Here is a 13,165-nt window from a genome sequence, read left to right as displayed (position 1 = left end):
TTAATATATTTATAAGGTTGTGTACCATCACCACTATGTAACTCCAAAACATTTTTCATTATACCAAAGATACCTTACTCCTCTTAGGTAGCCCATCCCCCACTCCACCCCCACCCACAATTCCCTATTCCCTCAATGATAGGCAACCACTAATTTACTTTCTGGCTTTTTTATCGCCTAGCCCAGTGGTCGGCAAACTGCAGCTTGCGAGCCACATGCGGCTCGCGAGCCGTGGTTTGCCGCTCTGTTGTTGACTAATGAGTTTGCCGACCACTGACCTAGATTCTCAATTCCAATAATTACAGGCTGTTGTTCCTTGTGATTAAGCCCCTATCCCAGTGGTCGGCAAACTCATTAGTCAACAGAGCGGCAAACCACAGCTTGCAAGCCGTAGTTTGCCGACCACTGGCCTAGCCTATTCTGGACGTTTTATATAAATGGAATCATACAATACGTGCCCTTTTGTGTCTAGTTTGCTTTCACTCAACATAATGTTTTCAAGGTTTATTGATGATGTGGCATTAATCAGCACTTCATTTCTTTTTATGATAATATACTAGAGGCCTGGTGCACGAAATTCGTGAATGGGTAGGGTCCCTAGGCCTGGCCAGCGATGAGGGCCAATTGGGGCCTTCTGGCTGCCGCCCAGGGCCTTCCTTCCAGCTGCCGGCTGGGGCCTCCCTTTGCCGGCTGCCGGCCAGGGCCTGCCTTCGTTCCGCACCACCCTCTGGTGGTCAATGCACATCATAATGAGCAATTGGTTTCCCGGTCGAACTCCCGCAGGGACAATTTGTATATTCGGCTTTTGTATATATAGATTCTGTTGTATATGTATACTACATTTGTTTGTTCATTTGTGGGTTTCTCCTTTTTGGCTAGTAGGAATAATGCTGCTATGAATATTCATGTGCAGGTTTTTATATGACATGTTTTCATTTCTCTGCTGTATCTACCTAGAAGTGCTGAATCACAAAAAAACTCTGTGTAAGCATTTGAAAAACTGTTTTCCAAACTGTCTATACCATTGTATATTTCCATCAGCAATGAATAAGAGTTCCAGTTTCTCTACATCCTTGCCAACACTTAATCTTTCTTTTTTATTATAACTATCCTAATGGGTATGAAGTGGTATCTTAATGTGATTTTTCTTTAAATTTTTTATTTTTATTGATTTCAGAGAGGAAGGGAGAGAGAAAAAAACAGCAATGATGAGAGGGAATCATTGATTGGCTGCCTCCTGCATGTTGGACCGAGCCTGCAACCCATGCATGTGCCCTTGACCAGAATCGAACCTGGGACCCTTTGGTCTGCAGGCCCACTGAGCCAAACTGGCTAGGGTTTAATGTGGTTTTGATTTGAATTTCTGTAATGACTAGTGATGTTGAGCATCTTTTCATGGACTTATTGGCCATATATATATCTTCTTTGGAGAAATGTCTATTCATCTTTGTCATTTAAAAATTGTTTTTAATAGTATTGTAATTGAATTATAAGAGTTCTTTATATAGTGTCAGTATAAGTCCCTTGTCAGATATATGATTTGCAAATATTTTCTCCCACTCCCTGGGTTTTTTTCCACTTTCTGTATAGTATCCTTTTAAGCATGAAAGTTTTCAATTTTGACAAAGTACATCTTACCTACTTTTCCTATTGTTTTTGTTTTGTTTTTAATTTAAGTTCTTATTGTTTAAAGTATTACATAAGTTTCCTTTTTCCCCCATTGACCTCTCCCTGGCCACCCCCACCCCCCAGCACATGCCTTCACCCCACCCCACCCCCATCTTATATCCATTGGTTATGCTCATATGCATACATACAAGTCCTTTGGTTGATCTCTTACCCCCTCACCTCCAACCTTCCCTCCTAGATTGGACAGTCTGTTCAATGCTTCTATGACTATGGTTCTATTTTTTGTTCATCAGTTTATGTTGTTCATTATATTTGACAAATGAGTGAGATCATGTGATATTTATCTTTCTCTGACTGGCTTATTTTGCTTAGCATAATGCTCTTCAGTTCCATCCATGCTGTTGCAAATGGTAAGAATTCCTTCTTTTTTACAGCAGTGTAGTATTCCATTGTGTAGATGTACCACAGTTTTCTAATCCACTCATCTGATGGGCACTTAGGCTGTTTCCAAATCTTAGCTATTGTAAATTGTGCTGCTATGAACATATGGGTGCATATATCCTTTCTGGTTGGTGTTTCTATTTTCTTGGGATCTACTCCTAGAAATGGGATCACTGGGTCTCTTCAATAAATGGTGTTTGGCCCTGACTGGTTTGGCTCAGTGGATAGAGTGTCGACCTGCGAACTAAAGGGTCCTGGGTTCGATTCCAGTCAAGGGCATGTACCTTGGTTGCGGGCACATCCCCAGTGGGGGGTGTGCAGGTGGCAGCTGATCGATGTTTCTCTCTCATCGATGTTTCTAACTCTCTATCCCTCTCCCTTCCTCTCTGTAAAAAATCAATAAAATATATTTTAAAAAAAATAAATGGTGTTGGGAAAATTGGATAGATACATGCAAAAAAATGAAACTAGACCACCAACTTACACCATACACAAAAATAAACTCATAATGGATAAAGGACTTAAACATAAGACAGGAAACCATAAAAATCCTAGAAGAAGCCATAGGTAGCAAAATAGCAGACATTTGTCATAGCAATATCTTTACCAAACAGCTCTTAGGGCAATGGAAACTAAGGAGAAAATAAACAAATGGGACTACATCAAAATAAAAAGCTTCTGCTCAGTGAAAGAAACCATCAACAAAACAACAAGAAAGCCCACTGCATGGGAGGATGTATTTGCCAATGTTATCTCCAATAAGGGTTTAATCTCCAAAATTCAGAGGGGACTCATACAATTTAACAATCCAATCAAAAAATGGGCAAAGGACCTAGATCAGGCATCCTCAAACTACGGCCCTCGGGCCACATGCGGCCCACCGAGGACATTTATCCGGCCCGCCGGGTGCCGCTGCCTGTCCTGCTTAGCAGCCGACTCGTCCCGGGCCCGCAGTGTGCATAGGAATTTGTTCATAGTTTTGTGTTTTTTTTAAACTATAGTCTGGCCCTCCAATGGTCTGAGGGACAGTGAACTGGCCCCCTGTTTAAAAAGTTTGAGGACCGTCCTAGCTGGTTTGGCTCAGTGGATAGAGCGTTGGCCTGTGGACTGAAGGGTCCCGGGTTTGATTCCAGTCAAGGACATGTACCTTGGTTGCGGGCACATCCCCAGTAGGGGGTGTGCAGGAGGCACCTGATTGATGTTTCTCTCTCATCGATGTTTCTAGCTCTCTCTCCTTCTCCCTTTCTCTCTGTAAAAAATCAATAAAATATATTTAAAAAAAAATAAATGGTGTTGGGAAAATTGGATAGATACATGCAAAAAAATGAAACTAGACCACCAACTTACACCATACACAAAAATAAACTCATAATGGATAAAGGACTTAAACATAAGACAGGAAACCATAAAAATCCTAGAAGAAGCCATAGGTAGCAAAATAGCAGACATTTGTCATAGCAATATCTTTACCAAACAGCTCTTAGGGCAATGGAAACTAAGGAGAAAATAAACAAATGGGACTACATCAAAATAAAAAGCTTCTGCTCAGTGAAAGAAACCATCAACAAAACAACAAGAAAGCCCACTGCATGGGAGGATGTATTTGCCAATGTTATCTCCAATAAGGGTTTAATCTCCAAAATTCAGAGGGGACTCATACAATTTAACAATCCAATCAAAAAATGGGCAAAGGACCTAGATCAGGCATCCTCAAACTACGGCCCTCGGGCCACATGCGGCCCACCGAGGACATTTATCCAGCCCGCCGGGTGCCGCTGCCTGTCCTGCTTAGCAGCCGACTCGTCCCGGGCCCGCAGTGTGCATAGGAATTTGTTCATAGTTTTGTGTTTTTTTTAAACTATAGTCTGGCCCTCCAATGGTCTGAGGGACAGTGAACTGGCCCCCTGTTTAAAAAGTTTGAGGACCGTCCTAGCTGGTTTGGCTCAGTGGATAGAGCGTTGGCCTGTGGACTGAAGGGTCCCGGGTTTGATTCCAGTCAAGGACATGTACCTTGGTTGCGGGCACATCCCCAGTAGGGGGTGTGCAGGAGGCACCTGATTGATGTTTCTCTCTAATCGATGTTTCTAGCTCTCTCTCCTCCCTTTCTCTCTGTAAAAAATCAATAAAATATATTTTAAATAAAATAAATAAATAAATAAATAAATAAATAAATAAATAAATAAATAAATAAAAATTTTGAGGACCCCTGACCTAGATAGACACTTTTCGAAAGAGGACATACAGAAGACCAAGAGACATGAAAACATGCTCAAAGTCACTAATCATCTGAGAAATGCAAATCAAAACAACAGTGAGGTACCATCTCACACCTGTCAGAATGGCTATCATCAACAAACGACAAGTGCTGGAGAGGATGCGGAGAAAAAGGAATCCTCTTGCATGGCTGGTGGGAACGTAGACTGGTACAGCCACTCTGGAAAACAGTATGGCGTTCCTCAAAAAATTAAAAATGGAACTTCCATTTGACCCAGTGTTTTTTTTGTGTGTGTGTTTTTTATGTGGTTTTTTTTTATATATTTTTTTATTTCAGAGAGTAAGGGGGAGAGAGAGAGAGAGAAACATCAATGATGAGAATCACTGATCTACTGCCTCCTGCACGCCCCCCAACTGGGGTTAGAGCCCGCAACCCAGCCATGTGCCCTTGGCCAGAATCGAACCCGGGACCCTTCAGTCCACAGGCCTACACTCTATCCACTGAGCCAAACCAGCTAGGGCAATTTTTCTATTGTTTATTGTCCTTTAAGTATAATGGCTAAGAAATCATTGCCTAATCAAAGATCATGAAGATTTACACCTTTTTAAAAAAATATATTTTATTGATATTTTACAGAGAGGAAGGGAGAAGGATAGAGAGCTAGAAACATTGATGAGAGAGAAACATCGATCAGCTGCCTCCTGCACACCTCCCACTGGGGATGTGCCCGCAACCAAGGTACTTGACCGGAATCGAACCCGGGACCCTTCAGTCCGCAGGCCGACGCTCTATCCACTGAGCCAAACCGGTTTCGGCTACACCTTGTTTTAAATTTTTATATGGTGTGAAGTAGGGTTTAATTTATTTTTTATTTATTTATTGATTTCAGAGAGGAAGGGAGAGAGAGAAACATCAATAATGAGAGAGAATCATCAATCGGCTGCCTCCTGCATTATTCACACCGGCTACTGAGCCCGCAACCCGGGCATGTGCCCTTGACCGGAATCGAACCTGGAACCCTTCAGTCCACAGGCCAACACTCTGTCCATTGAGCCAAACCAGCTAGGGCTAATAATATTTTTTTATAGTAAGAAAATAAAAAGAATTTTCTGTTCAAGGAGAGCCTCACTAGTATAATTTATCACATGTAACAAAACACATACTCTTTATAATTCAGGCTTTAGAAAAATTTCAAGAAGTTTGTGATAGTATTAATAACACTATGTACTGAATGGAATTAATACTTAACATATTATTCATTAACCCTCTCAGTAGTCACATAAAGTAGTAACAGTATGTCCACATTGAATCTGAAGAAATTTAAGTTTAGAGGGTTTATGTACTTGCTGAGGGTGACACTACAGGTTCCAGAGCCCATGTCTATTGGATTCCATAGCCTGTTGATTGCTTTGAAACTTCTAATAGATCGGCAGGTTGGAAGAGCCAGCTTGGCACACACTCCACATCCTCTACGTGAAGCTTTGATGAGACACTTGAACTACAGTTGCCACTGCTGTTTTGGGTCAGGTCAGGCAGATAACAGCTCTGCAATAGGCAACAGGTTTGGGTACAGGGGCCAGGAGCAGGACAACAATGTGGCTCTGCCGCCAGGGGACACATGAGCTTTGTGTGGACCCTCAGAGTTCCTCCCCATTTTCTCTGTGGTGCCTTTCAAGCTGCTGCCCCACACTGGAGCTCAGAAGTAGTGAGTCCAAATTTCTTCATGGCAGTGATTCTTCTTCACCCATTTGAATTCAGAAGAATGGCATAGACATCTTAAAAACACTACAGTGTTGTTCACTCTGCATAAGAAGGAACTCCAGGAAGATGGCAGCTGAGTAGGGGGATCTTGTTCTCAGTGCCTACCAGAACCAATGTGGAAGTTACCGCTAAATTGAGGAACAAGCACCCTGAAATATTAACTATATGAAAAGGAGACTTTTAAACAGACTGTAGAAGCCACATGAGACCGCACCTATACAGCAACTTGCACATGTTCAGAGTTGAGCCTCACAGTCAGTGAGCCTGAGGGTTGATTCCACACATGAGAAGACCAACATCAATCAAGATCCAATTATATCAGGAGGGTCCACATATTCCATACAAGGGATATTTCTAGAGCATCAGACTCAGGAGATCAAGGAGATTACACCCCTGGGTTCCACAGAACACAACTACTTAAGGCCACCCCAGAAAGAAAAGGCAGAAACTCCAGAAAAAGAGCTAAATGAAATAGAGGCAAGTAATTTATCAGATATAGAGTTCAAAGTAATGGTTATAAGGATGTTCAAGGAACTTAGTGAGAATTAGAAGGAACTTAATGAGAACTACAGTAGCATGAAAAAGGAAGTAGAGACCATGAACAAGATCAGTCGGAAATGAAAAATACCATATCTGAAATCAAGAATACACTGGAGGGAATTAAAAGTACATTGAATGAAGCAAAGGATCAAATCAGTGATTTGGAAGACAGCGGTTAAAAAAACAGCAACACCCAATTAGAGCAGCTAAAAGAAAAAAGAATTAAAAAGCAGGAGGGTAGTTTAACGGAACTTTGGGACAACATGAAATGTAATAATATACTCATCTTAGGAATACCAGAAAGAGAAGGAAGTGAGCAAGAAATAGAGAACCTGTTTAAAGAAATAATGACAGAAAACTTCCCTAATCCGGTGAAGGAAGTTACACAAGTTCAGGGAGCATGGAGAGTCCCAATCAAGATGAACACAACCACACCAAGACATATAATTAAAATAACAAAAGTTAAAGACAAAGAATCTTAAAGGCAGCAAGAGAGAGACAGAAAGTTACCTATAAGGGAGTTCCCATTAGACTGTTAGCTGATTTCCCTACAGAAACACTTCAGGCCAGATGGGATTGGCATGAAGTACAGTGGAACCTATGTTTTTGAACTTAAATGGGTCCAGAAGGCTGTTCAAAAACCGAGTAATTTTTTCCTGTTAGAAATAATGTAAATTGAATTAACCCATTCCAGACCCCTAAATGATACCCTGTTTTAATCTTACATATGGTAAATGTCTAATGTACTGTTTAATCTATAAACACTTTAAAACCAAAAAGGACATGAAATGCACAATAAAAATGATGATGTACTTATACATTTTTAATAATAAAACAGCAACAAAAGCAAAAAAAAAAAACATGAAAATTTTCACAGAACAATTTTCTGAGATTAACATGAGATTTAGCAGTAAATTGACTCATACGTGCACATTCTCTCCTTTGATGCTTGAGAGGCATGTTACTGATCATGCAGGTATCAGTGTGTAAGAGTTGTTGGGTTGAGAAGCCAATTGTTTGAAATGGGAGACATTTGAGAATTGAGATTTGATTGTATTCAAAGTAATGAAAAACTAGAACCCGAATCCAAGACTACTCTATCCAGCAAGACTATCATTTAAAATTGAAGGTGAAATAAAGAGCTTCCCAGCTAAAAAAAAAAAAAAAGGAAAGAAAGAAAAAGAAAGAGGCTAAATGAGTACATTACCATCAAACTAGCATTGCAAGAAATGTTAAAGGGACTACTTTAGGAGAAAGAAATCAAGAGAGAGAGGAACGTAGGTATAAAGGGAAAAAAGGCAATCAATAATAACCTTAAGTGTAAATGGATTAAATGCTCCAATCAAAAGACATAGGGTAGTTGAATGGATAGGAAAACATGATCCATATATATGCTGTCTGGAAGAGACTGACCTCGGAGCAAAAGTATAGGGATGGGAAAAAATATCTCATGCAAATAAAAAATGAAAAAGCAAACAAACATTGGGGTAGCAATACTCATTTCTGACAAAATAGACTTAAAAACAAAGGCCATAAAAGAGACAAAGAAGGTCACACATAATACTAAAGGGATCGATCCAACAAGAAAATATGATTCTTGTAAACATATATGCACCCAACATAGGAGCATATAAATATATTAGGAAAAAACTTGTGGTGGACTTTAAGGGAGAGATTGAAAGCAATACAGTCAAAGTAGGGGACTTTAACACCCCACTGACATCACTGGATAGATCTTCCAGACAAAAATTCAGCAAGAAACAGAGTCTTTAAATGGCATTCTACATCAGATGGATTTAATTGATATTTATAGAACATTTCTTCCCAAAGCCACAGAATATATATTCTTCTCAAGTGCACATGGAATATTCTTAAAGCCCACATATTATAACATAAAATAAATCTACAAATTTTAGAAGATTGAAATAATAAGCATCTTGGATCACAATGACATGAAACTAGAAATTAACTACAATAAGAACACTCAATCCCAGCCAGTGTGGCTGTGGTTAAGTGTTGATCTGTGAACCAGGAGGTCACAGTTTGATTCCTGATCAGGGTACGTGCCTGGGTTATGGGCTTGATCCCCAGTGTGGGTCATGCAGGAAGCAGTCAATCAATTATTCTTACCATTGATGTTTCTATCTTTCCCTCTCCCTTCCTCTCTGAAATCAATAAAAATATATTTTTAAAAAAACAACCTCAAAAACATTCCAACACATGAAGCCTAAATAGCATGTTATTAAACAAGGAATGGGTTACAAATGACATTGAGGAAGAAATAAAAAACCTCCTGGAAACAAATGAAAATGAGCACACAACCCAAAATCTATGGGACACTGAAAACAGCCTTGAGAGGGAAGTTCATAGCATTATAGGCCTATGAGGAAACAAGAGAAAGCTCAAATAAGCAATCTAACCCTACAAGTATAAGAATTAGGAGAACAAGAAAAGCCCAGAGTAAGTAGGAAGAAGGAAATAATAAAGATCAGAGCAGAAATAAATGACATAGAGACTACAAAAAAACAATAATAAAAGATCAATGAAACCAAGAGCTAGTTCTTTGAAAAGATGTAAACAAGATTAATGAACCTTTACCCAGACTCACCAAGAAACAGAGAGGACCCAAGTAAATAAAATGAGAAATGAAAGAACCAAAGTAACAGTTGACATCACAGAAATACAAATGATTGTTAAAAAAAACAACACACACACAAAACTATGAACAACTACATCCTAACAAATTGGACAACCTGGATGAAATGGACAAATTTCTAGAAACAGACAACCTTTCAGAACTCAAAGGAAGAATCAAAACCAGAATAGACCAGTAACAACTAATGAAATTAAAGCAGTAATACAAAAACTCCCAGCAAACAAACATCCTGGACCGGATGACTTCACAGGCAAATTTTACCAAATATTCAGATAAAAATTAACACATTTCCTCACACTATTCCCAAAAATTAAAGAGGAAGGAAGATTTCCAAGCTCTTTCCAAGGCCAGCATTGTCCTAACTCCAAAACCAGATAAAAAACACTGTGAGGAACGGAAATTACAGGCCAATATTCCTGGTGAACATAAATGCTTAAATCCTCAATATTAGTAAATTGGATCCAGCAATACATGTAAAAGATCATACAGCATGACCAAGTGAGATTCCAAAGTCACAAGGCTGTTAAAATACTTATAAGTCATTAAACATGATACATCACATAAATAAAATGAAGGATAAAAATCACATGATTGTAGCAATAGTTACAGGAAAAGCATTCAACAAAATCCAGCTCCCATTTTTTATAAAGACTCAGCAAAGTGGGAATAGAGGGATCATACCTCAACATAATAAAGGCCATATATAACAAACTTACAGCCAACATCATACTCAGTGGGCAAAACTTAAAATCATTTTCCTTAAAGTCAGGAGCAAGAAGACAGGGATGTCTCCTTTCACCATTCTTGTTCCACATAGTACTGGAAATCCAAGTCACAGTGATCAGACAAGAAAAAAAAAAAAAAGGCATCCAAATTGGAAAGGAGAAACTAAAATGGACATTGTTCACAAGTGACATGATATTGTACAGAGAAAATCCTAAAGACTCCACAAAAAAAAACTACTAGATTTAATAAATGAAATTTCCTCAAAAAATTAAAAATGGAACTCTGTTTGATCCACAATCCCACTTTTGGGCATATATCCTATGAAGCCAGAAATACCAATCAGAAAGAATATATGCACCCCTATGTTTATAGCAGCATTATTTACAATAGCTAAGATCTGGAAACAACCCAAGTGCCCATCAGTAGATGAGTGGATGGAAAACTGTGGTACATTTACATCGTGGAATACTATGCAGCAGTAAAAAAAAAAAGGATCTCCTTACCCTTTGAGACAGCATGGAGGGACCTGGAGAGTATGTTTCTCTCCTCATCGATGTTTCTACCTCTCTATCCCTCTTTTCCTCACTATCTCTAAAAGTCAGAAAAAACATTTTTAAGAAAGAAGATATCAATGGGAATGCAGACTGGGGCAGCCACTATAGAAAAGAGTAAGGAGTTTCCTCAAAAAATTAAATATGGAACTGCCATTTGACCCAGTGATCCCACTTATAGGAATATGTCCTAAGAAATCCAAAACACCAATCAGAAAGAATGTATGCACCCCTATGTTCATAGCACAATTTACAGTAGCTAAGATCTGGAAACAGCTCAAATGCCCATCAGTAGATGAGTGGACAAAAAAGTTGTACATTTGCACAATGGAATACTATGAGACTGTACAAAAGGAGGAACTCTTAATTTGCAGAGTAATAAAAGACTCAACTAAAATTCTAAATGTTCGTTATTAAAGAAGGATTTAATAAGTGTACTCTGATAAAGTGAATGGCTAGTTACTTTTTCTTAATTACAAATAGTAAACAGCTACCAATTTCATGTACATGGATTCTGAAAAATGTATTTTCTAAGATTTGAGCCTTATCACACCTTCTCTAAAATAGTTTGTGTCTATTCTGCTTATCTCTTAACCAGGAGAGAATTTATATGAAGCATTTTGCAAAGTAAAAATCCTTATGAGAATGTTGATTCTGTTCTTCATTATAGTGAATTTTTGTTGATAAAATTAATGCTTATGAAAGAAAATATCTTTTTATAACTTATTCCAGTAATTAATCATGATATCCTTTATAAAATTAAGATATATTCACTTACCATAAAATTCATCCTTTTAAATTATACAGTTTAGTATAACTATAAGATTGACAGCTATCTGATTCCCAAAATTTTTCATCATCCCAGAAAGAAACTTTATACCTATTAGCAGTTAATCCCCCTTCCTCCATCCTCTCAGCCCTTGGCAACCACTAACCTACTTTCTATTCTGATTGGTTTGCTTGTTCTGAACGTTTTATATAAATGAAATCATAGACTATATGGTCTTTTTTTAATGTTTTATTTACTAGTATTTATTATTTTTGTTGTTAAGTCTCACAGGATATTTTTCCATTGATTTTTAGGGAGAGTGAGGGAGAGAGGGAAAGAGAGAAAGAGAGAAATATTGATGTGAAAGAAACACATCGATTGGTTGCCCTCCTGCACGTGCCCAGACCAGGGCCTGGGCTGGGGAGGAGCCTGCAACCAATGTTCGTGCCCTTGACCAGAATCGAATCTGGGACCCTTTGGTCCACAGGCCGATGCTCTATCCACTGAGCCAAACCAGCCAGGGTGATTATATGGTCTTTTGTGACTGATGTAATCAATGCTGTTGAATGTATCAGTACTACATTCCTTTATATTGCATGGATATATGCTACATTTTATTTAATTCATCAGTTGATAGACATTGGATTTGTTTCTACTTTTGAGCTACTATAAATAATAGTATGTGAACATTTTTTACAGGTTTTTGTGTGGACATATGTTTGCCTTTCTCTTGAGTATATACCTAGACGTGGGGCTGGGAGATTGCCAGGACTCTTTCTCATGGGTACTAATCCCAATAGTTTTCAGTATTATGCAGTTCTGTTTGCCATCTTCTACAATGTTATTAGAACATTCCTTCTGGAAACTCATCTGAAGGAGTGTTTTATAGGTAGCTTTGGAGACAGTGAAAAAATTCAAAGATCATCTTTAAAAAATTATTTTGGTAGCTTTTTATTGTGTTGAAATTGTGCAGAGAAGACTTGAAAATTCTTCCCCCCACCCCCTCCCTTGCATGTACAACATTAAATTAGCTGTTTTACAATTGTATTATCTTTGTACCATCCTGTGCCAATATCTCATTGATTCCTTTATCATCATGGGTCCATTCTAGAACTACATTAGTTAATCACTCAAGGCCACTGGGAAAGCAAAAGGCATGGTCCTTAGGCCACCACTGGGCATCTTTCTGAGCCCCCTTGTGATCCAACCCACTTTTTGCCCACAGGTACCACGTACACAGACTTCTCGGCCAGAATCTCCAGGGATGACCAGCCCCTCCCCACGCATCCAGATAATCTCCACGGACTCTGCAGTAGCCTCACCTCAGCGCATCCAGGTACCTGCACCAGTCCCACTTGGTTCTAGCCACCTGCCTAAAGGTTTCATTCACTAAGGAGTTGAGTCTTGGGCATCAAGTATAGTACAACTTTATTCTTTAAAAAAATAAAGGAAGTTTACATTTATTGAATTAACTTTTTCTTTTAATTCTCACTTGAGGATATGTTTTTTACTGATTTGAGAAGGGTGGGGAGAGAGAGACATTGACCTGAGAGAGAAATACTGCCTTCCATATGTACCCCAACTAGGAATCAAGCCCACAACCTTTTGGTATACAGGATGACCCTCCAACCAACCGAGTTACCCAACCAGGGCTATTGAATTAACTTTATTTATGTTATGTTTGTCCAAATTGAGAGGTAATAATATGTCCTAATGGTTAAGAATATGGGCTCCTACTTGAAGTCAAATTCAGTGCCCCACTTTAAAGTTTTTGTTTAACCTAGAAAATTAACTTTTCAGTGCTGCACTTGTTTCATTTAGAAAACATATGTAACAACAATAATTAGTAATAATAATACTTACCTTATAAGGTTATT

At 38.7% G+C, this 13,165-nt stretch overlaps 1 protein-coding gene across 4 annotated transcripts in view; it reads left to right on the top strand.

Annotated features, from left to right (window-relative positions):
• NR2C2 (nuclear receptor subfamily 2 group C member 2) overlaps positions 1 to 13,165 on the top strand; it is a 74,506-nt gene that overhangs the window by 32,180 nt on the left and 29,161 nt on the right. For all 4 annotated transcript variants that reach the window (XM_080676866.1, XM_080676865.1, XM_080676868.1 and 1 more), the window contains one exon: positions 12,514 to 12,624. In XM_080676866.1, the coding sequence (XP_080532992.1) occupies positions 12,514 to 12,624 (111 nt within the window). The remainder of the gene's footprint in view (positions 1 to 12,513; positions 12,625 to 13,165) is intronic.

This window comes from Plecotus auritus (genome assembly GCF_963455305.1).
Source record: "Plecotus auritus genome assembly, chromosome: 6".
Classification (NCBI taxonomy): domain Eukaryota; kingdom Metazoa; phylum Chordata; class Mammalia; order Chiroptera; family Vespertilionidae; genus Plecotus; species Plecotus auritus.
The sequence above is the reverse complement of the archived record's forward strand: the minus strand, read 5'-3'. Positions and strand labels throughout refer to the sequence as shown.